Genomic DNA, 27,065 nt, shown 5'->3' on the forward strand with positions numbered 1-27,065 from the left:
GTGTTTCTTTCTTTCTTTTTTATGCTTTGAGGCCCCAATGAATTGATCTTTATGTGACATTGCGTAACTTCGGGATGATTATGTTGCACCTCTTTGGGTCCTTTGTTTGAGCGTGATGGGGCGGGTTGTATTGTGGCCGGACAGTTGGCTTTGTTCCCAGCCGCAGATCTGCTATGATAAGGTTCAATGACAGAGCTGTGAGACCCCTTTGTGTGCAGAGTGTGTTTTCCAGTCCAGGGTCAAAAACACAGACTCCCCGATTTGGTAAGGTATGCCGACGATGAAGATATTAAAACAAATCTATCTTTCTATAAACTAGCATCACGACATGCTTTTGTCAGGTTTTTTTCATGTAGAATCCATTGATTTCCTCGCAAAATAAATATACATTGCTACTGTTGATGTACTCAAATTCAATTATGTATAGGGCAAGAAGGGTAAGAAACACTTTATTACAGGGAGGATATAAAAAGAGGGCGGAGTGTTACACCTATTGAGGGGGAAGGAAGCAGGGAAGAGGGAGTCAGGGTAGGAAATGATGATGTAAAAACTACAGAAATAGATTAAAAGTTGCAAATTAGAGTGACCAAGAATGGACAGAAAAAGTGGTAAGTTTGTACTGAGCCAGGCCTGATTTTGTTTTAAATCTTTCCTGCTTAATAGATGAAATTAAATGAAATCCAATGGGGGAGGCAGGATTAGGATAATGTAATTTAAAAAATAGGAACAATTAGTTTTACCTGGCAAATAATGGGCATGAAAAAATGTGAATGTGGTTAAATTGCCAAAAGTAATCATGAAATATGGTGAAAAGAGGAAGTGACAATAATGGGTCAACATACGTGACATTGGGTGAAAAGGGTTTGTAAGTGTCGGCAATGTCTTGAAATTGGGAAAAAATGTGCAGAAAAGACATTGAAATTTGAAGGCGAAGTGGCAGAAATGGGGGTAACATGGCAAAAATGCATTAAAAGGAGCAAAAATATGACAAAGTGATAAAAATAGGATTAAATATTGAACTTTGTGGAAAAAGGCTAAAATAAGAAAAAAATAAGCTCAAATTGTTCCCAGTGTGTTGAGAACCCCTTAACTAAAATGCTGCACTAGATGATTTTCTAAAATAGCTCAAATTTTGAATTTGAAAGAATTTTCGACCGATTCTATCACGAGACTAAAATTGCAGAAAGGATTTTGGTTAAACATTACGGTTTTTGTTTTATTCTATATTCTTTAAAATGACTTTGAAATCAACCGGGATCAAGTTAGACAGGCCTTATTTTAACTCGAGCATAGAAAGCTAATTGATCGCAGAGATTGAAACATCAACACTTGAGTAAAGAAGCAGCAGGAAATAACAGGCTCCACATGAGGTCTTCCTGTTTGGGAACTCCAAAGTGAATCTGTCAACCAGAGAAACTCGAAATGGGAACTTTCCACCGCAGGATTTCCTCGAGGTGGATCCCACAGTCCGACACATTCTGATGGGGAGTTGTGGATAAGGCTGTTGATAAGAGGGCGCCCAGCTGCTGTAGTTTACAAAATAAAAGTCTGTTTCTGAACAGCTGAAAACTTAAAAAAAAAAACAACACTTTGAGCTGTTGTTTTCCTTATCAAACTCTTTCAGACATTAATTATGCTTTTGATGCTGGTGGTAGCTGTGACTTTTGCCGCCCTGGTATCACAGGGTGTGACTCATCCAGTGAATAGCATTCAATGCTAATTAGATAGCTGTGAGTGTGGCTTGACTAAAGTGGTGTAGGCGATGATAAACTTCCAGCAGATTGCTGCGGGGAATGTCATCCTAATTTATAATGGGAGTTGTTATTATTTTCCTCAGCCGCAGTGTAACACTTTGTTCTCATACTGTTTGCTGTATCTTCTGTTTAAGCTCAAAGCTACACATTGGTCAGTTTCATTATGTTCACTAAAGAAAACAAGGCTGATGTATATAGTTTGACTTGTATTGTGAAATACAGTCATTTTTGTTAAAAAACAAAAATGCACTAAAACTCAAACCCATTTTTCAAACTTGGGGTCGTGACCCCATGTGGGGTCCCCTGGAAATAAAATGAGGTCACCTGAAATCTCTAGTAATAAGATATGCAAATTTACTAAATAAAATATGTTTTTTTAATATTTTTAGTTTAAAAATGTAATTAATTATTTTGCACACTTAAAAAAACAATACATACTGAATAGGGATGTAACGATTTATCGAAAGGCAGTTAAAAATCTATTCGTAGGTATCACGGTTGATATCGATTTTCTGAAAATTGCAGTACTTTTTTTAAACAGCAGAGGATATATATTATCCTTCTCATGTCCAAATGCTGAGGTGGCCGGCGGAATCTGCTACTACTTTCTTTCTGGCCGCCTTCTACTCTTAAATATGTTCATAAATGATTCCTTACCCCTTTAGCACCGAAAGAATATCTGTAATATTACGTGAATATCTGTAAAAGTCACGTTTTTCTATTAGCTCTGTCTGCTAGCATAGCTTCTCTTCTTCACTGCACAGAATATCTGCATGGCAACCGACCACTGGGTTACCAGCGTCCTCTGCTGGTCCAAACAAATATCTGATGTAAATACAGGGCAATGACTTTTTTTTTCTTTTTTAAAGTCTAATTGTTAAGGCACAAAATGCATTTTCAGTTGCACTTTTAAAAAGAAAAATAACTATTATGCAGTTTTACATTGTTTACTATAGAACCAGAATTTTAATTCTTCTTCATTTGTATTATTCCTTTATTTATTTCATTCAAGATTTATTTTTAGTTAAATTGCATTGTTTTGAATAGTTTATCAAGGGATTCTTATGACAATGAAAAATAAAAATAGTACATTATTTTCTATTTTTCAGTCATTATTTGTCTACAATCTCATTTTGTACAATAAAACGTGAGAGAATCGTATCGTGAACCCAGTCTCGTGAATCGAATTGTATCGGGAGTTGAGTGAATCGTTACATTCCTAGTTGTTGTCCTTAAATTCCACGGCACTCCGTTTGGGAAACCCTGTTGTATTCTATACTTTCACTTTCTCGAATATAAATCTAGTTCAAATAAATAGCAGTTTGAAAATATCTGAGCTGACACAAATTGTCACTTTGCATTTGTAACACAGTATAACAAACATGACTGAAAAACAAATTTGACAGATTGTTTGTGATATAACAATGGGGTCACGACAAGAAAAAGGTTGTGAACCGCTACTTTAAGTGTGTATTTCCTGGAGGACCCACTGGACACAACCTCTTACATAACATGGCAGATAATTTCAGAAGACGGCGCTGCTTGTTTTGCTTCAGGGGGTGAATATTAAGACACATGTTCAACATGTGTCATTGAGCTGCAGTGCTGATCAAAGCAAGTGTGTGAGCGAGGGGTCGCTCACCTCCACCAGCCTTTGCTTTGACCTGCTGACTGCTAACCCAGATCTGCCCTTCTTCTTAAAGAGACACGTCCATTTATCTCTAGTGAAAATACTCGCAGTGCCATTTCATTTGCATGTCTCGAGGGTTGAGACAGTTTGGTCCATCAGGGTTTTTTTTTATTGCCTGGCAGCTCGAATAAGGGCCTGTTAAGCTCATTCACATGCCTCAAGTCAGTCACCATGTCCACCAGCTGCCTGACCACGGTGGGAAATAAACAGCCGCTCCCCAAGGGCTTTCACATTTTTTTTCCTCGACCACGACGTTCAAGCACCCACCATTGTTCCGCCGTGCCATTCTGCACAATAAAGGATGGCGAGCTGGTGTAAATGTGGAAGTGGCGATTGCCTGGGTGCAGTTGTTGTCTCCTTCTAGGGTCGTACCATCTAGTGGAACACGGAAGTTTAGAGTTTGTTGTGCAAACTATTCAGCGTCCGAGGCAGAGACTGAGGGGGGAAGGGGAGGGCCATGTGTTTGGCTAGCTTAACCTGTTGAGCTAACACCGAGCGCTCGGGCTGCTAATTAGCTTTGTGTGTGATGTGCCAACTTAACTCAAGTGTGTACAGGGCTTTAAATCAGCCCTGGTGACAGAACCTAAAGGACCATTGAAGAGCAGACACATTCGGGTCATTCCATGTCATTTCAACACATTTTCAGGACATTTACCAATTGTACCTTAATAATTCAATAGGCACACTGTAAATCTTTTGTTTGATCAGATAAATAGTTTGAGATATGGACAATGTAGTGAGGGGCTATTTGTAGATTTTTGTGCGTCCTTATTTTTCATCCATTTTCAGCTTCCAAAATCTGAAATATGACACCACATAGGAAACTGAAATGTGGTATAGTAATACAACACCTACTCTTTCAGAATATACAACACAATCTGCTATACATCCTAACTGGTGGACATGTCAGCCCCTCAAAATTGGAAAAAAAGATTTGGGTTTGGGTTGCTAACATATTTGGGCCTTCAGTAAACAACCTGCATATGCCTCAGCTTCCTGTAATTTGATCAGCTTTGAGCTATGTACATGGACTGTTCACATCACTAATGATAAGTCACATGTATGCATTGGTTCTTGGGTGACAGTCTCTTGAACTTGGAAAGATTTGATGTCTGTTTGAATTTATAGTAGAAAGGTTACTCTTTCTTTGGATATAAAACTTTTTCTTAATGCGACTTATTAATTTTATTTTGGACCCCAATTTTGGGTTATTAACACCACTCGTGCATATTGAAAATTCCTTATATGAGGCCATTAGAGATTGCCCCACGTACAGGGAGCTGAGGCATATGCAATTTTTAGGGGCTGGCATGTCCACCACATAGGATGTATAGCAGATATGTTTGTATATTCTGAGGGAGTAGGTGTAGCTGTATTACTATCCCAAATTTAATTTCCTATGTGATGTAGTTCCTGAGATAATGGAAGCTGAAAATGGAAGAAAAATAACCAAGCACAAAAATTGACACATGCCCCTTCAACAAATTGTCCATATCTCAAGAAGTATTCATCCGATCAAACAAAAAAATTACAGTGGGCCTATTGAATAATCACGGAATAATTGGTAAAAATTTCAGAATTTTTTGAGACCGAAGCGCGTGGGCCATTTGTGAAATGACATGGAATGACTCATTTGAATCTGCAATCAGTAATAAATAAACATGGCTTAAGTGTCCTTTTCCCAGGCCTGATAGTTGATAGGTTTCCCTGCATGACTTCACCTACTGTTTCCAGGTATTTTGCTACTGTTTGATAAGGTCAGCTCAAACGGCGCCGTTCAACCCCCCCACATGCTGTGACTTAGTAAAACGGATGCTCAGACCTGCTTGTTAAGCCAGAATAGCCACTGATAGCAGCGTAACGTCGCTCGTCGCCCTGTGACCTTGTCGCCCACAAAGCCTTCACCTGCTCTCTCACACTGGCTAATGGATAAAAATAAATACCCAGCACATCTCACACACTCTGTCAATAGAGATTCAAGGACAGCTGCTGGCCACCCCGCTAACTGGAGGAATGTTCAAACAAAAACACACACAGGCAGAAGCATGCGTCCACATTGTGGAGCATCTCACTGTGGAGCATCACACTGCAGTGGCCCTGGGGAGCCCGACGATGAATGCATGTGAACTGCCATCGTTGCTGTTTCGGGTCCATCAGGGGGCCATCGTGCCTCCTCTTCCTCTTTCTCCTCCTCCTCCCTCCGCCTTGGCACACTGACACAGACATGCTGTTGTACTGCTGAGCAGACAGTTTGGTGCAATATATTGCCATTAGCAGAAACTGCACCGTGGACAGCATGACCTTACAACCTTCAACACTGGTCCGTACGAGTCCCGGCAGTGTGTTTATCTTGTTATAAAGCTGCTGCGCTCGGGCACATCTTTGTCCACCTCATTATTCTCCAATACTTAAAGGTGATGCTTGGCCTCTGATGCAGACGGTTGCTCTGTATTAGACAGCCAGACATTGATTAGGTTGACATTTTATCTTTGCCTCAGTCAGGTCCGTTATGGAGCTTATAGAGAGAGTGCAGTAGGGTTGCGAGTGTTTTTATTTAAATTGACCCGTAGCTTCTTGTTTAATAAATCTAAAACCAAATGTCCTCTGCCAGATATTGATACAATGATTATTCACACTCTAAAGGCTTTGATGAAATTTCTATCCCCATTAATAAAAAAAGAGTATGTCAAAATGTATAAGTACCCTATTAAAAAAATGAATAAAAAAATCCCAATGAATTGGGCCATCCAAATCCGATCCGGATGAAAGTTGGTAGAGTAAGTGAAGAACTACTCACCCCATTCTGTGATAAAGTTAAAACTGTAATTTTTAACATAAATTATTTGTAAAACGTTCAAGAAAACGTTTTAGAAAAACAAAATTGTTATTTTTCATTGAGGTGATGCACCTAAAACTTATGTTTGTTTTTGTAAAGGTAACGCGAGGCATTTGTCATTATTTAAAAAAAAAAAAAAGTGAGATCTATTCAAAAGTTATTAAAATTGAAAATGTAATACTGACATTTCTACTTTAATACCTTTAAATCAGATCTATTTCATTTCAATTTATATATGAAATGCTAAAAACAAGAGCACTCAAAGTGCCAAATCTCCTTTTTGCCAGATATTGGCAGTTATATAGGTTAGTTATCCAGATTATGGTACAATGATCATTTAAAGGCTTGAAGAAATGTCTGTCCCCATTAATAACTATATAGTTATTTGGACCCCAAGAAACCAACACAACTCAAGTCAATTTTTCTAAAGATTGGTCAATTACAAACCAAGATATTAATTTAAATTTCCCTAATAATGAGAGATGGGGACTTTTATTTTTTTTAATACTCATACAGATTCATGAAATTGGTCTGAATTATCTCAGAAATTAAATAGAATCTTCCATCGCAAAAGGTCTTCATTAAGTTAAAATCTTGTCAAAATTCGTTAAGTTCTTTTGATGTAATCCTTCAAGCAGTCAAATAAATAAATAATCAAAGAAAATATGACTTTTTTTTTAATTGTTTTTGTAAAGATAACTTCAGGGTTTGTCTTTACTAAAAAAAACAAATTGAGATGTATCCACAAGTTATCACAATGCCATTAATTATGATATATCTTATTGCATCTCTTTCCCCGTTAAATCAATTTTTTCTTATGAAGTGCACTAATAAATGAGGTTTTTTTCATATCTTCCTGCAATCACCCAATCAATCTTTTTATTGCCTTATTGATCAATAATGACTGGTTAGCCGCAGCCCCAGTGTCTATAGAACTGGTGCAGTCCCAGGTGGTTCTCACAGTCGTGGCTTTGATAGGTGACCCACATGCTCCTTCCTTCCTCTTGGTATGCCATATAGTACCATCTATAGGTTATTGAGTGGCAGGGAGTTGGAGGCACATCTGAAGTGGCCTCTTTTTACCTTGTGTGCATGTGTGTGTGTGTGTGTGTGTGTGTGTGTGTATATGTGTCAGCCAGCATCATCCGAGGAATGCAAGCCTCACCCCGACTTGACACACAAGATGTGCCTCTGTGCTGTCACGGTAACATGATCCAGGAATACCGATGCTGATGTGAATGAGTGGCCGTCGGCTCAGTAAAGCAAATCCGGAAAAAGTCATCACTCGGGTAAATCTGCGGATGTGACTCGTGGAAGAAAATTTGTGGAATGATTCAATCCATTTCTGAATTACAATAGACTATTTTTGGATTTCAAACGCCCTAAAATAGATTTTTGCAGATTACATTTTTGTGCAGATTCTTTTGTCATTGCCTGGGCTCTAATGAGCTGAGTTTTCTAGACCAGACACAGAAGGGATACAAAGTGAAAAGGCTCGACCACTTCAGTCACAAATGATCAATTGTATTAAAACTAGGTCGTGGTCACGCCCAAGTCGTAGGGGGAATAATTTGTGCTATTAGCAGCTATTTTCTGAAATGGACAACAAATCTGCGTGGTGCAAGGTGCTGTGGTTAAAGCGGTCGTTCCCTCCCTGACTGACGGGGATCAAGGTTGTAAGCATCTTAAACGGGGATGGTGTAACAAGCAGCCAGACTAAAAAACAAGCAGCCAGAATAAGAAAAACAAGCATAAAAAAAAAGTTGCCCTTCCTTCAGGATGTCCCAATACTTTTTCACTTCCAATCCGATACCGAGATTGCTGTCTTGAGAATTGGCCAATATCCATGTTTTGTCTGTCAGTTTGATACATTATGATACAGACTTCTATTACTTGTTTTTTTAGTGTGCAATCATGTTTGAAAATGCTTAAGCAAGAGATATTAGAAAAGAGAACAATAGGAAAAACTCAGCCATGTATTACTAACCAATGGGTTATAATAGTAAATCAATAAAAAACAAAGTTTGTTTCAGAGTGCTTTTAGATGCAGTATAAGTGATGGTGTGAGGATCTCTTTAAAACGCTTACAGAACTTTCAGAGGTGGAGAATCAACAGAGATATTTAGCGAGATAATTAAAATATAAAATAAAAATATATTGATATAGATGAAGTCACTGCTTCTGCTGCTTCTCAGAACAGCATTAAAATCACAGTTAGATGGATTACTGAGTTCGTCCTAACCCAGACCTTCCCCTAAACAATCCACACTACAGAACTCACTCACACGTGCTGTCCCTTAGAGGATTGAAAAAGCAAAAAGTGTCACATATTGTGCAGCTGTTTGTTAATAAATGTGTCTGTGTGGCATTTTTCATCAGCTAATTTAACCCTGAATTGTCTTTTTGATATATTTAAAAGTATCGAGATTTATATTGTTTATCACCATTTTGAGAAAAAATATCGAGATATGGATTTTGGTCCTAATTGGCTAGCGCTAATAGTACGGAGTATGTCGTTCTTCATTTTTCATGAAGAACGGCAGTTGTCAGCAGTATCAGCGTAGATATAATAATTCATCACTGCGCTCGTGCCTCCCGGAGGTCAGACAGCGTCTGCCTGTTTTATGGCTTTATAGAGTGTAATCAGTCATTTATAGGTAATATAAAATCATGCTGGTGGCAGCTCCCAGCTGTTCGTCAACTAGGATTTATACTGATGAATTCACATTTAAAAAAAATGTTTGTCATAACAGCTGTTAATGAAACCATAACATGCAGTTTTCTATTTTGATCAAAAGCCGCACCATCAAAGACCGTCTTTCACACTCGCCTTTGTTCGTGGCTCCTGCAGTCTCTTTGTTCTGTCATGTGATTCTGTCCTTTTCTTTGATGGGGGGGGGAAGATAAATGCAGAGGTCTGCTGTATCTGTTTGCAGCCACAGACAAAAATGATTAAAAGATCGGAGGGATTGACACGGTGAAATCCTTTCTGGCAAACAGTCGGTTCAGTTTAAGCGGTTAAAATAGCAAATACATTCTCTAAACCTGATTAGGATTGACCCTCAGATGCCAAATTACACAAAACATACACATACGCAGTCAATACTGTAATGTCTTTGTAGGATGTCCTCTGTCACAGGGACAGACATATTTTCACTGTATATTTACTTACATGTGAATGTATTACATTAGTTATTTTACAATGGTAAAGATTTGGTTATATGATGAGGAGGATCAGGTTGCATTGAATCTCTCAGCTTCCTCACATGTTGCACTTTTACATTTCCACTGATGAATAATTTTAATAAATTAAATACATTTACAAAAAAAAGCGTAAATTATTTTTGTAATTAAGAAGATTATTAATAGAATATTGGTGTTCTTATAAATATTATCCATCTTGGTTGTGTGAAATTATGCTTTAATATCTTAAAAAATAATAATGAAATAAAAAAGGATAAAACTTGATTTATAATCTTACTTTGTCTGACTGAAATAAAATTATTTAAAAAAATTCTTTGGGGTTTAATAGATAAAGGAATTTCTATATCATAAATCCTAGTGTAAATTCATCCATCATTGATACTGAATACCAACACTGTCAATTTGCTGCTCCTAATACAATGGAGATACTTAAACATCCAGGTTTGTTCTATTCCAAAACTCTAGCCCCAATGTGTTTTTAATTGATTACACCCACAAACACTTTTATTAGAGAACCACTGATTCAAACCTATATTTCTTGGTGCCATGATCAGGTTATTATTGTCGCTGCATATTAAACATTCCTTCTTTCGACTCTTTTTACATGAGGAAATCAGTCAAAATCAATCCAACAAACCTTTTTCTCAGCTTTCTGCAGTCAACTTCTTCCTCGCCGATTTGTTTTTTTTTGCCGCAACTGTGGCCTTTTGTACTTTCTGCCAAGCTTTCGACACAATGCAGGGAAAACATCACGGCTTCCTTGACCTGCCTTTGCTCATTGAACACTGCCACTCAACAAGCTGGCAGCAGGCCCGACGCTTCACCCTCTGCACAACAAGGGTCGGAAGCTGTGGAATGTCTCTTTGGGTTTGTGTAGTTGTGTGTGTGGGTTTCAAGGCTTCAAACAAAGACCAGGCAGGCTGGGCTTTGTTTGAATTTTAGCACAGGAGGAAATAAACGCTCCTGTCTTGCCTAACTCGCTCCTGCCATCGCTGCAGGGTTACAGCTCTGCTGCATGTAATGCAATATCGGCTTTATGTCACTGGTATGTGAGGAATGTTGTGACTATAACAAACAGTTTAAAATGTCCCTGATGTTTTTTTTACTTATTATTTTATTACCTTTTTCCAACAGTTTTATACAAATCACTTACATGTATACAATGAATGTAAACAGAAAAGAAAACAAAACAAAAATGGAAAAAAAGATAAAGCAAAAATCCTGCACACACTTGAAGCCTTAAGTACAAAATAAATAACTAGGTCAAACTACGTATTAGGAGGTTCGTCCAAATATACTTATCATTATAATAATTAATAAAGGGTTGCCAAAATGAGTAAAACATTTGTTCTTTTTACCCCCTGATGTTGTTTTTATTTTTATTTTTTATCAGGAACAGCTTCTTCCTGTCCTTGGGGCCCACCTGTATTCCTAAAAGGGTTAGTTAAATAGGAAGGGGAAAAGGGAGGGCGTGAGTGGGTGTTACTGATGTGATGTAGCCAGCCCCCCCCCCCCCCCTCATATAACCCCCGTTTCAAAAGACCAAGCTTTGCTTTTATTCACTTGAACACAAAGAGTTGGATTTTGGCTGGATGCAGCTTTCATCAGCACGTCCCGTTTTCCACTTCCCGCCACCGTTTCCTTCCTGTCTCTGCAAAGTTAGATTCACTGTGTGCACGACACTACTTCCGGTTTCTCTACTTCCGCTTGCTTGAGTGTGCATTTGCTTACTTCCGGGCAAGCAAGATGCTGATGTTATTAGGCCTACCGCTAGGGATGTAACAATTAATCATAAGGCAGTTAAAAATCGATTCATAGGTATCACGGTTCATATCGATTTTCTGAAAACATAATCTCAGTACTTTTTTTAAACAGCAGAGGGCGCTATATATTTATCCTTCTCTTGTCCAAATGCTGAGGCGGCGGGCAAAATCTGCTACTTTCTTTCTGACCGCCTTCTACTCTTAAACATGTTCATAAATGATTCCTTTCCCCTTTAGCACCGAAAGAATATCTATAATTTTACGTAAATATCTGTAAAAGTCACGTTTTTCTATTAGCTCTGTCTGCTAGCATAGCATCTCTTCTTCACTGCACAGAATAGCTGCATCCCTATCGACCACTGGGTTACCAGAGCCCTCTGCTGGTCCAAACAAATACAGTGCAGACTGGTTTTTTTTAAAGTCCAATTGTTAAGGCACAAAATACATTTTCAGTTGCACTTTTAAAAAGAAAAAGAACTATTATGCACTTTTGCATTGTTTACTATAGAACCAGAATTTAAATTTATAGGCTACTTCTTAATTTGTATTATTCTTTTATTTATTTCATTCAAGATTTATTTTTAGTTAAATTGCATTGTTTTGAATAGTTTATCAAGGGATTCTTTTGACAATGAAAAATAAACGAAAAATAGTACAGTATTTTCTAGTTTTTTTCCCCCCAAAAAAAGGAATATTTTTCAGTCATCATTTGCCTACAGTCCCATTTTGTAAAATAAATTGTGAGAGAATTGTATCGTGAACCTAGTATCGTGAATTGAATCGGGAGTTGAGTGAATCCTTACATCCCTACCTACCGCACTTTGTGTTAAAAGATAAGATGAGACAAGATGTCCTTTATTTGTCCCACAAAGGAGAAATTGCAGAGTTTCAGCAGCAGAAGGGACTACACACAGTACAGATAGAAGAGGGAAAAAACATATTGCAAGAAAGGAAATTGCACAAAAAAAGTATAAAAACAATATATATTTACAAATATGCAAAACTATTTAAAAAAAACAAAAAAAAAAACAGAATGTATACATATACACACTAAACTAGCTGACTGTCAGTTGATTGGCTGCCAATGTTCTGGGTGCACACTTGTAATAATATAGTTAACTACTATTAAGTTAATATACATTATTCTCTTGAATTTGTCCGAAAAGAAGCATATAAAGGCTAAACATAAGGGGTCTAAGAACAGAGCCCTGAGGAACCCCAGAGGACATTGTCAGATTCAAGTTTCCAATGCTTACAAAATAACTTCGCTTCTCCAAGTAGGACTTAAACCATTGCAGTACTTTTCCATTTAGTCCAAACCATGTTTGCAATTTGTGCAAAAAAATAAAATACAATTTAATTTAAAAAAAAAAATATATATATATATATATATTGACTCAAACTTATATTTTTTGGTACCTAGAGCTAGTTATTCAGTTTATTTTTGACGCTATATATAGGTATACTGTATATAATTATAATATAATCTTAACTATACAGTATCAGTAATAATACTTTATTTAAAATGCACTTGTACAAAAAAAGGCAGTTCAAAGTGTTTTGCATTTGCATTTTTAAATTGTGCTTATAAATTCCCACCAGACATACACAGACGCTTACATCCCTCATGGCTGGGTACATACAGTAGGATCTTGGTGAGGAGATGCTAACTAAGTTAATGTCCAAAATGCCATGAAACTTTTTGTAAGAGGCAAACTTTTGTTGTAGCTTTTTAACCTGGCTTCATTGAGCTTTGCTCTCATCAACTAAATTGCTCACCCTTGCTCCTGTTTGAGGGACCACATACAGTAATCTTGATCAAAAGTCATTTTAGTTTCTATCTCCGAGTCCGAGTGTAGCTCTGGGCCTGGACTCTGAATCCACGTTTGGTTTGCACACAGGGAGTTTGTACCCATTCCTGACTGTTTTGTTGTAGCGTGACAACGACACGTTGGTACATAATGGCACACAGTAATGAAGAGCTGAAGTTCTCACACTGTGAATGCCACATCTCGCTTGAATACTAAAAACACTCATTTTTGACGATTTAACACTCTGAACACTGATGTCTCTCACCTTTGCAATCTCCTGCTTTCTCGATTAAAACACCAGAGGTTTTGACTGGATGCATTGGCTCGCAAACTGCAGCTCGAGCGTCAGCGATCACCATATTGTCCAAGGAGCCTATAGTAGATCCTGATTTCAGCCAGGGATGTGAGTGAGCATCATCAGATGATAAAAGTAATTGCTGGAACACCTTGTGCTAAGAATTATTGCTTTTTTTTTAACCTGTAATAAAAAAATTAAAAAAAAACTGAAAAAAACCCAAGCCTTCTTCAAAGTTTGGTTTGCATCGGCTGCCTCGGTTCATCATCTTTAACCTTCCATGCATCAGTATTTCTGAGTACTGTGTGGTGACTGTTTGTGTGTAAGAAGAGATCTGCACGGCGGGGGGAAAAGTGGAAACCATGGGGTCCTTTACATTCTTTCCATACAGGCAAAATCTGAACAATTCAAAAACTCAAGCCACAATTGATGGGTCTGCATATTTCTCTATTTGAGTCTGCAATTCAGTGGCGCTGCTTTTAAGTTCAGTGTGATGTCATTGGGGAAAAAAGAGCGAGATCTTCAACACTGCCACCTAGTGGCAAAAAGAAACCAACACAAAAACATTATCTGACATTTCCTATACTTCTGGAAAAGTAAAACTGAATTTAAAATTGGATTCAGAATTTTCTTACATTCTGTATCCTTGCAACCATTATTTATCAAGTTATCCTGACAAAGGAGCTTAATGCACCTATCTTGGATAATTATTTTAATCTGTGAGAAAATTGAAAACATGGGGAAAACATCCCAATTCTGCACAGAAACCAATTTTGGAATTTGAGCCATAGTTTATTAACTGATATGCATCATTTTAACCCCTAGAACAGTGGTTCCCAACCTTTTTAGAAAGTGATCCCATTTTGATATCAATAATTAATGGAGACATTTTTTAACCTTTGGAACTAGTTTTTGGTCACATTTTTTTTTCTACAGGATTAGTGACAAGTTGTGCTGCAATATAATTATTATTTATTTTTACTGTATGTAAAATTAAATTAGAACTACATTTATATTTCACAAAATTAAGTTATAGGATACAGATTGTTTTCATTTGAAAATATTAATAAAAAAATCAGTAGTCATATTATTCTTTATGAATTACTAGACATTTCAGGTGAACACATTTAAACTTTAGGCAACTCCACATGGGGTCCCAACCCCAAGGTTGAAAAAAAAACTCACTTTGACCTTTTATATTTTCAAAAACAAACAATTTATACTACAATCGGTTGAGAGATTGACATGTTTGAAAGTTTAAAAAAAAAATTAATTATCTTGTTTTCCCAATTTGGCCAACTTTTTTTTTCTTCAATGTATTCATATTTTAATATTATTTTTTCAACTTATTCCCAGTCTTTGTTTTCGCACCTTTTTTTGTCTAAATATTAGAATCCATCGTAGCACAGAAATATTTTGTTTCTTCTCTATTTTCTAATTAATTTACATTAATTTAATTCTAAAGAAAACGTACAATTTATGGCTTTTGCACTGATCGGTTGTTGACCATATCTGCTGTTCCCCTGTTAGCCTTTAGATGGCAGCAGATGTCTGAGGATGTTCCTGTTAAACTGTGGCCTCTGCTGCTCATTGTGTGTCTGACCAGTGACACACTGAGCAGCAGGGGTTGGTTAGTGAGGATACAGCTGTGTGATGTAATCTTCAGAACGCGGTCACTTTGCTTCTTTTTTTTAATTTTATTTTCTCTCTGTTTTTCATAAAACTGAGTTTGAATAAGAAGGAATTCAAGCCAAGGACCAACACCCAGTTGTGTAACTTTGGAACATAACATTCCTACATTATCACCATCGGACACACCCAGCTGTTTCTGAACACATTTTGACTATTTTTCAAATAATATTTAGGGACATCATGTTTGTTTTTCTAATACAGGCTTTTTCTTACTGCAGTTGTAAAAATAATGTACAACTGTATTTTATCTTGTAAAATATAAATAGATACATACAGTGGATTAACTGAATTTAGAATTGAAAATATATAAACAAATCAGTAACTAGAGAAAATGGGTTCTTGGAGAACATATTTTTTTGATTCACTCCCAGGAGACAGTTTAATTCCTTTGTCAGTATTATTAGTACAGTAAACTGTATTAATCATTAATAGCAGCAGGGGGTGCTGTGTTCAGTGTTTCACTTGTGTTAAACACAAAAAATACAAAATGTAGAACATGATACATTTGTTCATCAAAAATATTCTCCTAAAAATGTTTTTTTTTCTGTTGCAATGGGTTTTTTTTTAAAAAAAAAACAAACATTTTTCATGTTACTAGGGAGAAAATAATAAACAATAAATGATTATAAGACACAGGCAAGCTACAATGACCTCATCTAAACGATTTTCAATATCGCCGAGTTGTGAAATAATCCAAAGATGGGGTCCAAAATGAAAATTAAGAAGTTGCATTAAGAAAAATTGATTTATACCTCAAGAAAGAGTAATCTTTATATTATAAATGAAAACAGAATTTAAAGTTTTTCTTACATTCCCACATGCAGTTACGGGCCAATGAAAATAGTTAAAAAATAATTTTTTTTTCAGATATCAAGAGTATGTCACCCAAGAACCAATGCATATGTGTGAATAATCAGAATCAGGGGGAGAGGTGTTGGGGGGTAGGGGCAGGGCAGAGAGGGGGAGAGTATTCCAGCCGCTGGGAAGGAGCGGGCATGCAGCCTCTCTGGGCGCTCCATAGACACCTTCCTTGGCTCGGATGAGGGGGTGGGGGTGTTTTAGGCAAAACAAAACCTTTGCTTTCACTCTGACAGTCAGGTGGTATAATGACCTTGGAAGGTCTGATTCCGAAGACAGAAAGTCTTGGTGGCGATGGGGGAGAGGAGCAGGGATGGAGTGTCAGATCTGCATACATCCAAGTTTGAGAGTGGGACTGATGATAAGATATTTGTTTTCAGACGGGCTAGTCATAACAATTGACTACCAGCCCTATTTGTCCCTGGTCAATCCAGTAATCCAAATAATGTGGCCTTTTCTTGACCCAAACTCCCCACTCCTCTTAAAGTTCCACGGTGGATTCCATCTGAAAGTTCCGAGAGCTCGGCCCCTTCATCGATGACTAGCGGATTCCAATAATGCTTCCATCGTAATCCAAATTTGTGATAAATCAGGAAAAGACCAGTTCCAATCAGCAGAAGTCCTGTTATCATAATTCATTCTGGTCTGGTGGATGTCTTCCACATCCTCAGGACTAACGAACTCTTCCATTGCCCGCCTCCTTGTTAAGAAATTCCAATAGAGTAGAAAGACGAGCTGAGCTAATTCTATAATTTCGGTTTTTAGATAATTGCAGAGAGAGGCTCCTGTTAGATCCACAAGACAGATAGCCAACATAACAGCAGGGATAGATAGGGAGGGAAAGTGGGGAGTGAAGAGGAATGCGACTACCTCCACTGAGTAGCAGAAGAGATCATTAGTGATGTGAACAGTTTATGTACATAGCTCAAAGGTGATCAAAATACAGGGAGCTGAGGCATATGCAGGTTGTTTACTGAAGGTCCAAACATGTTAGCGCCCCAAACCCTGACAAACTTTTTCCAAATTTGAGGGGCTGAAATGTCCACCAGATAGAATGTATAGCAGATTGTTTTATATATTCTGAGAGAGAGGTGGAGCTGTATTACTATACCAAAGTTCAGTTTCCTATGTGATGTAGTTGCTGAGATATTGGAAGCTGAAAATGGAAGAAAAAAACAAGAACAAGCAAGAATCAATACATACGCCCCTCACTGAATTGTCCATATCTCAAAAAGTATTCATCTGATCAAACTAAAAAAATTAGTGTGCCTTAAATAATCAGGTAACAATTGGTAAAAAAAAAAAATTCAACATTTTTTCAGGCCGTAATGCGTGGGTCATTTTCTGAAATGACATGGAATGACCCAGGCCAGGAGTCCTTAGTATTCCGTACGCTGGGGTACCCTGGTCAGAGAAATCGGACTAAATCTGGGGGACGAGTTATCGGACCAAAATCTATTTTATAATAATAATAACCAAGTTCGTAGTAAAGATACATCCTCACTAATGAATCAACCACCATTGCAGGTCACTTGTATCATGTCAAATTAAATTAAACATGGACCCACTGTGTCTGTTCGTCTTTTCCTCGTGACATTTATGAAGTTGTTGATAAGGTCGTAACTGTCATTCTCAGACACATGTACACAAGTGATGAGCTGTCCAACATACAAGTCCCCTGTTGTGTCATCAACTTTTACCTCCAGTCTACCTCCACTCCAGTCCCCTCCCAGTAGCTTCCACCAGTGCTACACACACACACGCACACACACACACACACACAGACAGACAGACAGACAGAGGTGTTGCTGTGTGTGCTGCCAGCTCTAGAGACGGCCACTTTGTTTCACCCCTGACTGGGATCCAGTCCAAACAATCTCTCTCTGTCACTGGGTCGCTTGATGAAGTCATTTATTGAGGAGTTTATAATTAGTCTGTGGTGATCCCTGTGCTCAATGCTGTATTATCAACTGTTTCACTTCTTAGCTACACACACACCAGTGTGTCACTATTCCTTTGAAATCCTGATTTTTTTTACTCCTTGTGATTAATGGGTGTGGTTATTTTGAAATATCACAAGTTTTTCCTCTGTATTTAACAACATCATGATGAAATCTTGTTCAGGAAGCCATAAGAACAAACTAGTGTCTAAATCTGCTCATTTAAAAACACACTCAGGGAACTTTATTCAATAATAATTGAAAATGTATAATTTGTAGCTTCTGAAATCTATATAACCTATACTGTGTGCTGTAGCTGTGACTGCATATAAGGTGTAATTCTGCTTTTTACTCAATTTAATTAACACTGAATGATTTGTCGAGTAATTGAAAATGGTGCTGCTCACTTCATTTATGCAAAAGCGTTTGATCACACCTTTTTAATGGATTATACAGTGTTAGAAAATGGGAATTTATTCTTGTCATTTATTATTAAAAAAGATGGAACGTCGGTCTGTTTACTTGGGCTGTGCATTGCCATGAATCTGACGATATGATACAATTCACAATTTGCATGTCACAATACAATATATCTCGAGACTAAATGCAATTTATATATATTGCTAGAACAATAATTTACAAGTTGTATGTGGTTCACTGACACTCAGTAATCATTAGCACATGTAAATGTCTTTTTTTATGCTTTTCACTGATCTGGTCGGCTGTATCGGATTGGCCGATATTTTGCATTTCATGCAATCAATGTGATCAGCTGTAATGCCTTAATTTGCTGATCCGATCAATGATGTCATTGTCGTGATGAAACTTTCTGTAGATGCTCCCATTGCATTGTTTTATCGTCTCATTTACACCAAAGATTTGTGCCCAAAGGTGAAAACCTATGAGTGAACGTAAAAATGTCGGTCGGTTGGAGCGGAGCGGCTGAGCACCATAATTCTTCCCCAGTCTACTGGCTCTGAAAGCAGGGGCAGTGTCTGCCATTAGTGTGTGTGCGTGTGTGTGTGTGTGTGCTTGTTTTGTTTATTCAGCCCAAGCAAGTTAAAAGTGAGAGTCCTAGAGCTTGTAGTCGACACAGCTGCTGTTCAGGGGACTAAATCAAATGGTTTAGCTCACATTTACACCTGCAAGTGTTCGGAGAAAAAAAAAAACAAAACACTGATATCCCGCCCTAAACCACAACACTGGCTCATGTAGGGCTGGGCGATATGGCCTTTTATAAATACCGCGATATTTTTAGGCCATGTCACGATACACGATATATATCTCGATATTTTGCATTACCCTTGAATTAACACTTTGATGCACAAAATCACACCAGTATGATGATTCTATATGTCTACATTAAAACATTCTTGATCATACTGCATTAATATATGCCAATTTTAAACTTTCATGCAAAAAAGGGGATATCACAACTAAGTCAAAGTTGACATAACTGTATTTATTAAACAGTGAGTGGCTCAAACATAAAATTGTCAACAGAAAGTGCACGTTCTGTGCAAAATTGTCACAGAGACATTTCAAAACAAGACATTAGTGCAGGATGCAACTCACATGGCATTTCAAAACACAAAATTAAAGTGCACTTTTTGTACTTAATACCACCACAATATTTTAAAACAAATAGTGCCCTTTTGTGCATGTTGTCATTAAGATGACATTTCAAAAAAAAAAAAAAAAAAAAAAGTCCGCGAGTTTAACGGTATGGTCATTTTCAACACCGCACAGACTACAAGCTGCGATATATCGAGTATATTCGATATATCGCCCAGCCCTAGGCTCATGATTGGTTCGAATCGGTTCGGTTCGCTTACTAAGGGTAAGGGCTGGTTTGTGAACACCAGAAGAATCCATCTTGCAGGCATGGTTACCATGACGCTTTTGTGCGTACAATGCTATGTTCAGGTCCTGCATAGAAATAGGCAACTCTTCCGCTCCATCGTAGTCACAAGATGCGTCTAGGTCCTGAAACACGGTACCGTTTAATTTTTTCGTGGATCTGTGTCAGGTTGTACCTAAGGAATTTGGTCGTTACCTAACCCCACCCACCTTACCCCAAAAAACAAAACAAAGAAACAACCCGACTTCATATGATCGGTTTTAAACTCACTAATCGCACTGTGATAATATACAATATATATATACAATGACAATATCGCTGAATCACTTTTTTTCTTACACTATTCGTGTTTAGCGTTCTCCTGAAACATTTCTTCTTCTCTCTCTGTTTCTGCAGCACCTGGAGATCGTCTACTCTTACCTCCATGGGATGGAGGCTCTGTCCAACCTGAGAGAGCACCAGCTGAGGTCAGTGTCTTCAAACATTCTCAACATAACTTAACTGGCTTACTGTATTGGTGTTTGCTTTACACCATTGTTCTCAGGTGTAAAATGAACTGCAATCACACCCTTTAACTCTGAATATTTTTAAACCTTTTTTCTTTGAAAAATAATACATGAAAAATACGACCAAGTTTACGATTCTTTGATCACAAGAACAAACTAGTGCAGGGGTCTGCAAGCTGTGGCTCTCGAGCCTCATGTGGCTCTTTGACTCTTTTGCAATGGCTCTCTATAGCTTTAAAAAAACATTTAAATTTTATATATATATATATATTTTTTACAGATGCTATTCATGATTAATGACAAATAAAATAATGATATAACAATTTGTTAACCTAAAATAAGTCATGTTGTGCAATGACTCAGCACCTTCCTACTTCACCTCCTGCAACATCTACAGACCATCAACTTTTCTTGCACCTGTGGCTAACCTTAAGTTTTAAATCCCTGGTAAGATAACTAAACCAACAAAAACACTATTCTGGAAGTAAATAAAGTTTTTAATTGTGTGGGGACAAATTCATTTAACCACCAATGTGCCAGTTAAATATGTTTTATGTGTGGCAATAAATTAGCAATTAGCCTGTGTTGACCACATGATCATGTGTTATCAAATTCAAGTTTGTAGCCTTTCAAATACATTAACTAACAAAAAAACTTCTTTATCTTTCTTCATGTAGACTGGGATGCATAAGAATTTGAAGATGCAAGATACTGTTTTGTTGTTATTTCTTGATGTTAATTTATTTTATTTTAAACTGTTTTCAAGTTGCTATTTACATGATCAATATAAATGAAATGAAATGAAATCAAACATTATTCTATATCATTTTAACTGTATAGAATTTAATACACTGTATTGTCTTCATTGAGAAGGTATTTTTTCGGCTCTGAAAGGACTTTAATCCAGGTGAGATTAGGCAAAATGGCTCCATGTAGAGTAAAGGTTGCAGACCCCTGAACTAGTGGTTGCTTCAATGCTTGTTGGGATCATCACTTGTTATTGCTTTGGGTTAACTGGAGACTTAAGAATAATCCTGTCAAGGTGTGATTTTAAAGCTGTTTGTCTTTGTTATCAAAGTTTTAGGATAAAATAATCAGCTGCTGAGCCACAACAGCAGTACAACGGTACACAAACTTTTAAAGCTGCTATCTGTAAGATAAATCCATAGCCTAGTTTTGATCTCCACTGTGAACGCTCTCCTATTGACATTGATGGAAGAGTTTTGTGTCGAGTCCTTGTTATCGCATCACTCTGCGAGACATCCATTTTTCAGCTGGATTCTGATCTTTTTGTGTAAACCCCCAAAACACCAGAAATGTGTTGAGAAGTCGCTTTGGCAGAGGTTTTTTTGGGGTAGAAACCAAAGAAATAACGTAAATAATAAAGTAAAACACTTCTGTCTACTACGGGACTTCATATCCCACAATGCATTACGTGGAACTTTTCCGACAATGTCAATAATTATTACAGTGGAGATCAAAACCAACTTTTGAGCATCAATTTCAACCTTTGACATTGTTTTCTTGGAGCAAATGTCTTTATTTATTTATCTGATACAAGATTTTTGCCTCCAGCATCTTTAACATTCCCAGTCAGTCTGACAATGGTTGGAAGTGAAAAATACCACATGAACTTAATTTAATAGAGACATGTAAATATTTGATCTGAACACACAGCCTCATACTTTTCAGTGCTAAATCCACTCTCTACTATTATTATAATCAAAAGTATTTGTCTTGTTAGGGGGATAAAACATTTGTGTTTATAATACACTACTTTTAAACAAACTATGTGCACAGTTTACAGTGCAAAATGAATCTTTAAATGAGAATTATACTAAAAAAAAATAATGAAATTAACCCAAGAAATTAAAATTTATGAAAGGCTAATTATAGCCTATATTTTAAATTTAGAAATTGCAGATGATCAGATCTATTATTATACATCAATTTTATATAGCGCTTTTCTGGGTACTCAAAGTCGCTTTACAATGAAGGGAGCAGTGTTGGGGTCGGTGCCTTGCTCAAGGGTTCCTCGGCAGTGCTTGAGAAGTGCCCTAGCACCTCTCCAGCTACCAGAACAACTTCTGTTCTTTTAGTCCGTACTGGGACTTGAACCGGCGACCCTCCGGTTCCAAACCATGTCCCTACGGACTACGCCCCAGATCTATTTAATCCTGGGTTCCTACAGCTTCACTCAAAGAAAATTCAATATTTTTTAATGCTGTTTCAAATTAAATTTAACACCAAATTCACAGGAAACACAATTGAGGAAAAAAATTGAAGTACATAGGGTTGAGGGCCAATTTTTTCCAGTGTCTAGTGCAGATGTGCAACTGGGGGCCCCCAAAGTAAACACAAAAATACACAAAATGACACTAAAATACACACAAAAAAACTGACTAAAATAATCAAAATCACTCAAAGCTACTACACAATCAGCCAGAAATCTATGAAACAACAAAAATACAAAAAAAATCAATAAGTTAAGAAAAGTCTTTGTTGGACACACAATTTTCTTTAAATTTACATTTCCACATGTTGTTAAAAGTTGCTACAAGCATGACGCAGCAACCACGTCACTGTTTTCTAGTTGGTTCCACTCTCGTGATTGCACAATGTTATGGTAAATTATTAAAATATTATTATTATTATTATTAATAAAAAAAACTTACCATTTCTTTTGAAACATGAGACTAATTACAATCATCGAATCATACTTATGTGTTAAAATGTAAGACTTTTGAAACATTGATTTAAAACATTTTAATGACAATTAAGGCTTTATTTTTAGATTTATGAATTTATTGCCTTTTAAGACTTTTTAAGGGTCCGCAGGAATCCTGTAATCGTCACAACCAAAATCGTGATCACGGGTAAAATTGGATTCATTGTGCTGCCCTAATTTGATATTATTTTGTTATTTGACTTCAGATGATGAGTGAATACTGTTTTTGTGCATAACAGTGTTAGCACAGTGTTCTCCATCCTCACGCCCATTCATTCACTGTTTTCTTAATTTAATGTCATCTTAGCCAGAAAAAAAATCAACAAAGCAGCTCTTTCTCTTGATGTCAAAGCTGGAAATCACATGTCTAATGCACATGTATTTGAGAGGCTTGTGCAACTCTGCAGCTGTACCGAATTACAGTGAAAGACTTAATATTTCTGTTTAAAAGCCCATTTTATTTAATCAAAATTAAGTGATTTGATCCCAGTTGAATTAACATAAAATCCTATTTAAATCAAAGTTAAATGAGTCAATATTTTTGGATTTTATTGAGATGGTGTAAGTGGAAATACCAAAGCAGAGGATGTTAATTAACTGGTTTCTAAAGACTGGTGTCCTCTGAAATAAGGGGAAACTTTATTATTCTGCACAACTTTTTCTTTCTATTGCTCTTTGCCAATTTCTTCATTTTTTTTTGGTGCTCAAACCGAGAATATCCAATAGAAATGTTGCCTAAACAAACCTCTCTTTTAGGTCACCACCCACACCGAGGCATCAGAGATTTTGTGTTGAAATAACTGCTCCTTTCTTACAATGTGTTTTTCTTTCACAAGATGAAAATTGTCTTCTTTCTAAGGCAAAATGTAGTTTACTTATTTGGAAAAATGCATAATTTGCTGCTAATTGCAAAATAAAATAATAGTATTCCTGTATCTTATTAATCTTGCATTTCTATTCTTTTTAAGGGAGTTTTTAGACAAAGGGTATGATTTACTTTTGTCAGACACTAGAGTACATGTGTCAAACTCATGGCTCGGGTTCCAAATCCGGCCTTTTGGAGCATCCAATTCGACCCACACAAGAACGTAAATATGACAGAGAAAACATGACTTACTGTGTAAATGAAACTCAATACGTAGAAGTGCAAACTAGGGCACAATAATGTTGAAATTAAACGTTTTCCCACATAAAATTTGTGGCCCGCTTGAGATCAAACTGCTCCGTATTTGGCCCCTGAACTAAAATGAGTTTCACACCCCTGCACTAGAGAGTCTTTCACGCACTTTTGTAAATGAAATTTCCTGCCACAGATGGAACACTTTCCTCGCCCCGCCCTCCTGCCTCATGGCGTCGACGGTGTTTTTGACGCTCACATCAGTGCAGTGTCAGAAGTCTGTTCCCATCCCTCCATGTGTGCACACACGTGAATTACGCTAAGCCAGGGAGAACAATGTATCAGAGCATGATATGCACGCTGGAACATTCCATTGTGTGACCCCTGAGAGGCCTCCCACCCTGCAGTAACCCTGCTCCTTCCTCCAATCTTTTGGATCCCGAGGAATGTCCCCGTGGTCCCACGGACCAGCCCTCTGCTTACAGCGAGAGGAAAAGCTCCCAGCCAGACATCCCACAAACCATGGGATTATGTTATTGTTCTTTTTCCCATCCCTGACATTTCAGTCAGGAATGTGTTGTCATTATAATTTTTTACATCAAATTGTTTTCTCAAAGCTTGAATTGTTTTTAAGTTCCGACGCTAAGAGGCTACAACGCAACGCCCACCTACAGCTATTTTTAAGCCACTTCTGTTGTGATCATTTAGTGTTTACTTACACTGAGTGTAATACTATATTCTTCTCAAAGTATGTTGTTTTTAATTTTTTTAGGGGTGACATTTATACAGTTTCTCGAGGTAAATTTCGCTCTGAATTTTAGATGCATTCTGTATGTTTTATACTGGCTGTCCAAATGTACAACTTAACGGTCTAAGACAGTGTTTCTAAAATGGGGGATGGCACCACAGGGGGTACTTGAGAGAGATAAATTGAAAACTGAAAGCACTAAAAATATGGGGTTTTATAATGTTTATTCTTAGGTAAAAATGATAATTATAATAATGATGATGGAAATGATCTTGATGAGAACATTAACTGAAAATACAAGAGTCAGTCTTGATTCCACACCAGGCGGTAGAAGACCGGACATGATTAAAAAAACTATAGTAATAATTTCATTCAGGAGGCACTAAACACACTTAATGTGTGTTATTCATTCATACCACCATTATGTTCTATTGTTGTCTTTCATAGTATTCTAAGCAAAATGTTGTAGTCGTATAAAGGGGGTACTTAGATTCAGAAGTAAGAGAAAGTTGGAGAACCACTCCAATGCTGCATTCCATTGCACTCGGAACCCGAAAGATCCAGGTCGTCATTTTCGACCTTCGAGGTGAATGCGCTTCATTCAGTAAGCTCAGAAAATATGGCTGGCCACAGCAAGCTGATGATTGTTTTTATAGTTTTTCGAAGGGCAAAAATTCCTGCTGGGGAAATATATATTAACTCCTTGGGTAAGAGAGAGAGAGAGAGAGAGAAACATCATACACTTTAAGCAAGACGAACGCACCAGCGGTGGAACCTCTGGGTACCTCGCGATACGATACGCAATACAAAGGTCATGATAAGGATTATCTCACGATATGACGATACTGCGATTATCGAAATATTGGTCAGAAATCAATCTGCGATAATCTGACATAACAAGAAAAAAAGAATATTAAGCGAAAAAATAAATTTTTTGTTTTACTGTATATCTCTGAAAGACAATAAATTGAAAAAGTGTTTCATGAACAGTGACACTATTGTAGTGCAACATTTCTGTAAATAAGTGTCAACATACCAATGTAAACCAATAAGTATCTCCAATAGTCCTTTCTGTAAACAAAAAATAGGGTCTTTCTTACCAGTGACACCAATATAGTGCAAAATTCCAGTAAACAATATATTGGTTCTTTCAACAAACAGTGACAACATTTCTGTGAAGACGTACCTGCACATTTTAGTGAAAAAGCAGAAAAGGTTTAGAAGAAGAAGAAAAAGAAAATCGATATTTAGCGTGAGCATATCGATAATTGATCGTGCGAAAAAATATCACGATATATCGTCACACTCCTTGCGGGGGAATCCTGCATGCTTCATTGAATCATAGACTGTAGTGCATTGAACTATACGGGTATCATTATGTACGCAGAGCGGCGTTCGAATTCACAGAGTAGAGATGGAAATACCACGACAGAGTTATTCTGCACTTTTAGTCGACACATAAAAGTAAATGGTGGGCGCCGCCATTTTGTTAAAACGTCATTCCGAGTTCCTGAGTCGGGGTCCCAAGCTCAGTGGCCATTTTATTGCACTTTTCCGATTTGTTCTGTCGGATTTTTCCAGGTTCCGAGTGCAACTGCATGCAGCATAAGACATCTCTCCTAGCACCAACTCTGTATATTCTTTATATAATTTTCTCTATTTATATTTAAATATAACTGCCACCATTTCCATATTTTGATAATTATTTAATCTATTGGTTTATATATTATGAGCTGATTTCTCAACCTTAGTGCCACATGTGGGCGTGTCCTCCAGATCAGCTGGACACTCCCTCTGGTTTCCCTGCAGCTTTCCTCTCCTTGGCATGTTCTGAGTGTTGAAGACCTTTTATTTTGGAAAATAACATCTAGTTGTCTGGATTCCTCATCAGTGTTTTAAAGCTGCTGGAGATGAAAATCTCATCAGATAAATCATAGTGTCAGCCTCATTTTATCAATAATTATTTCTGTAGCCAGAAAGAATGAAGTAAAAACACTTCTATCCATCCGGGATTTCTTGCATTTGCCCCCAAAAACTCTGCCAAAGGGACTTCCCAACACATTTCCTGTGTTTTCACTGAAAACATTGGCGGATGGTTGATTTGGGGCTAACACGGAAAGATCAGAATCCGACCGAAATGAAATGTTTGGCGGATTGAGGTGATATTATGGGATTTACCGAGAATCAACTTAAATAAAACTGAGGTCAAGCGACTCACTGTCTCTAAGAATGAAGGAAAAGACACGGAATCATAAAGTTATG

The 27,065-nt window shown here is 37.2% G+C and overlaps 2 protein-coding genes across 7 annotated transcripts in view; one reads left to right on the forward strand and one right to left on the reverse strand.

Annotated features, from left to right (window-relative positions):
- anxa5a (annexin A5a) overlaps nucleotides 1-27,065 on the reverse strand; it is a 1,189,405-nt gene that overhangs the window by 205,024 nt on the left and 957,316 nt on the right. The window lies entirely within an intron of this gene.
- rapgef2b (Rap guanine nucleotide exchange factor 2b) overlaps nucleotides 1-27,065 on the forward strand; it is a 146,859-nt gene that overhangs the window by 19,497 nt on the left and 100,297 nt on the right. For all 6 annotated transcript variants that reach the window (XM_028458936.1, XM_028458938.1, XM_028458941.1 and 3 more), the window contains exon 2: nucleotides 20,101-20,171. In XM_028458936.1, coding sequence (XP_028314737.1) covers nucleotides 20,101-20,171 — 71 coding nt within the window. The remainder of the gene's footprint in view (nucleotides 1-20,100; nucleotides 20,172-27,065) is intronic.

Source organism: Gouania willdenowi, chromosome 10 (assembly GCF_900634775.1).
Source record: "Gouania willdenowi chromosome 10, fGouWil2.1, whole genome shotgun sequence".
Taxonomy (NCBI): domain Eukaryota; kingdom Metazoa; phylum Chordata; class Actinopteri; order Blenniiformes; family Gobiesocidae; genus Gouania; species Gouania willdenowi.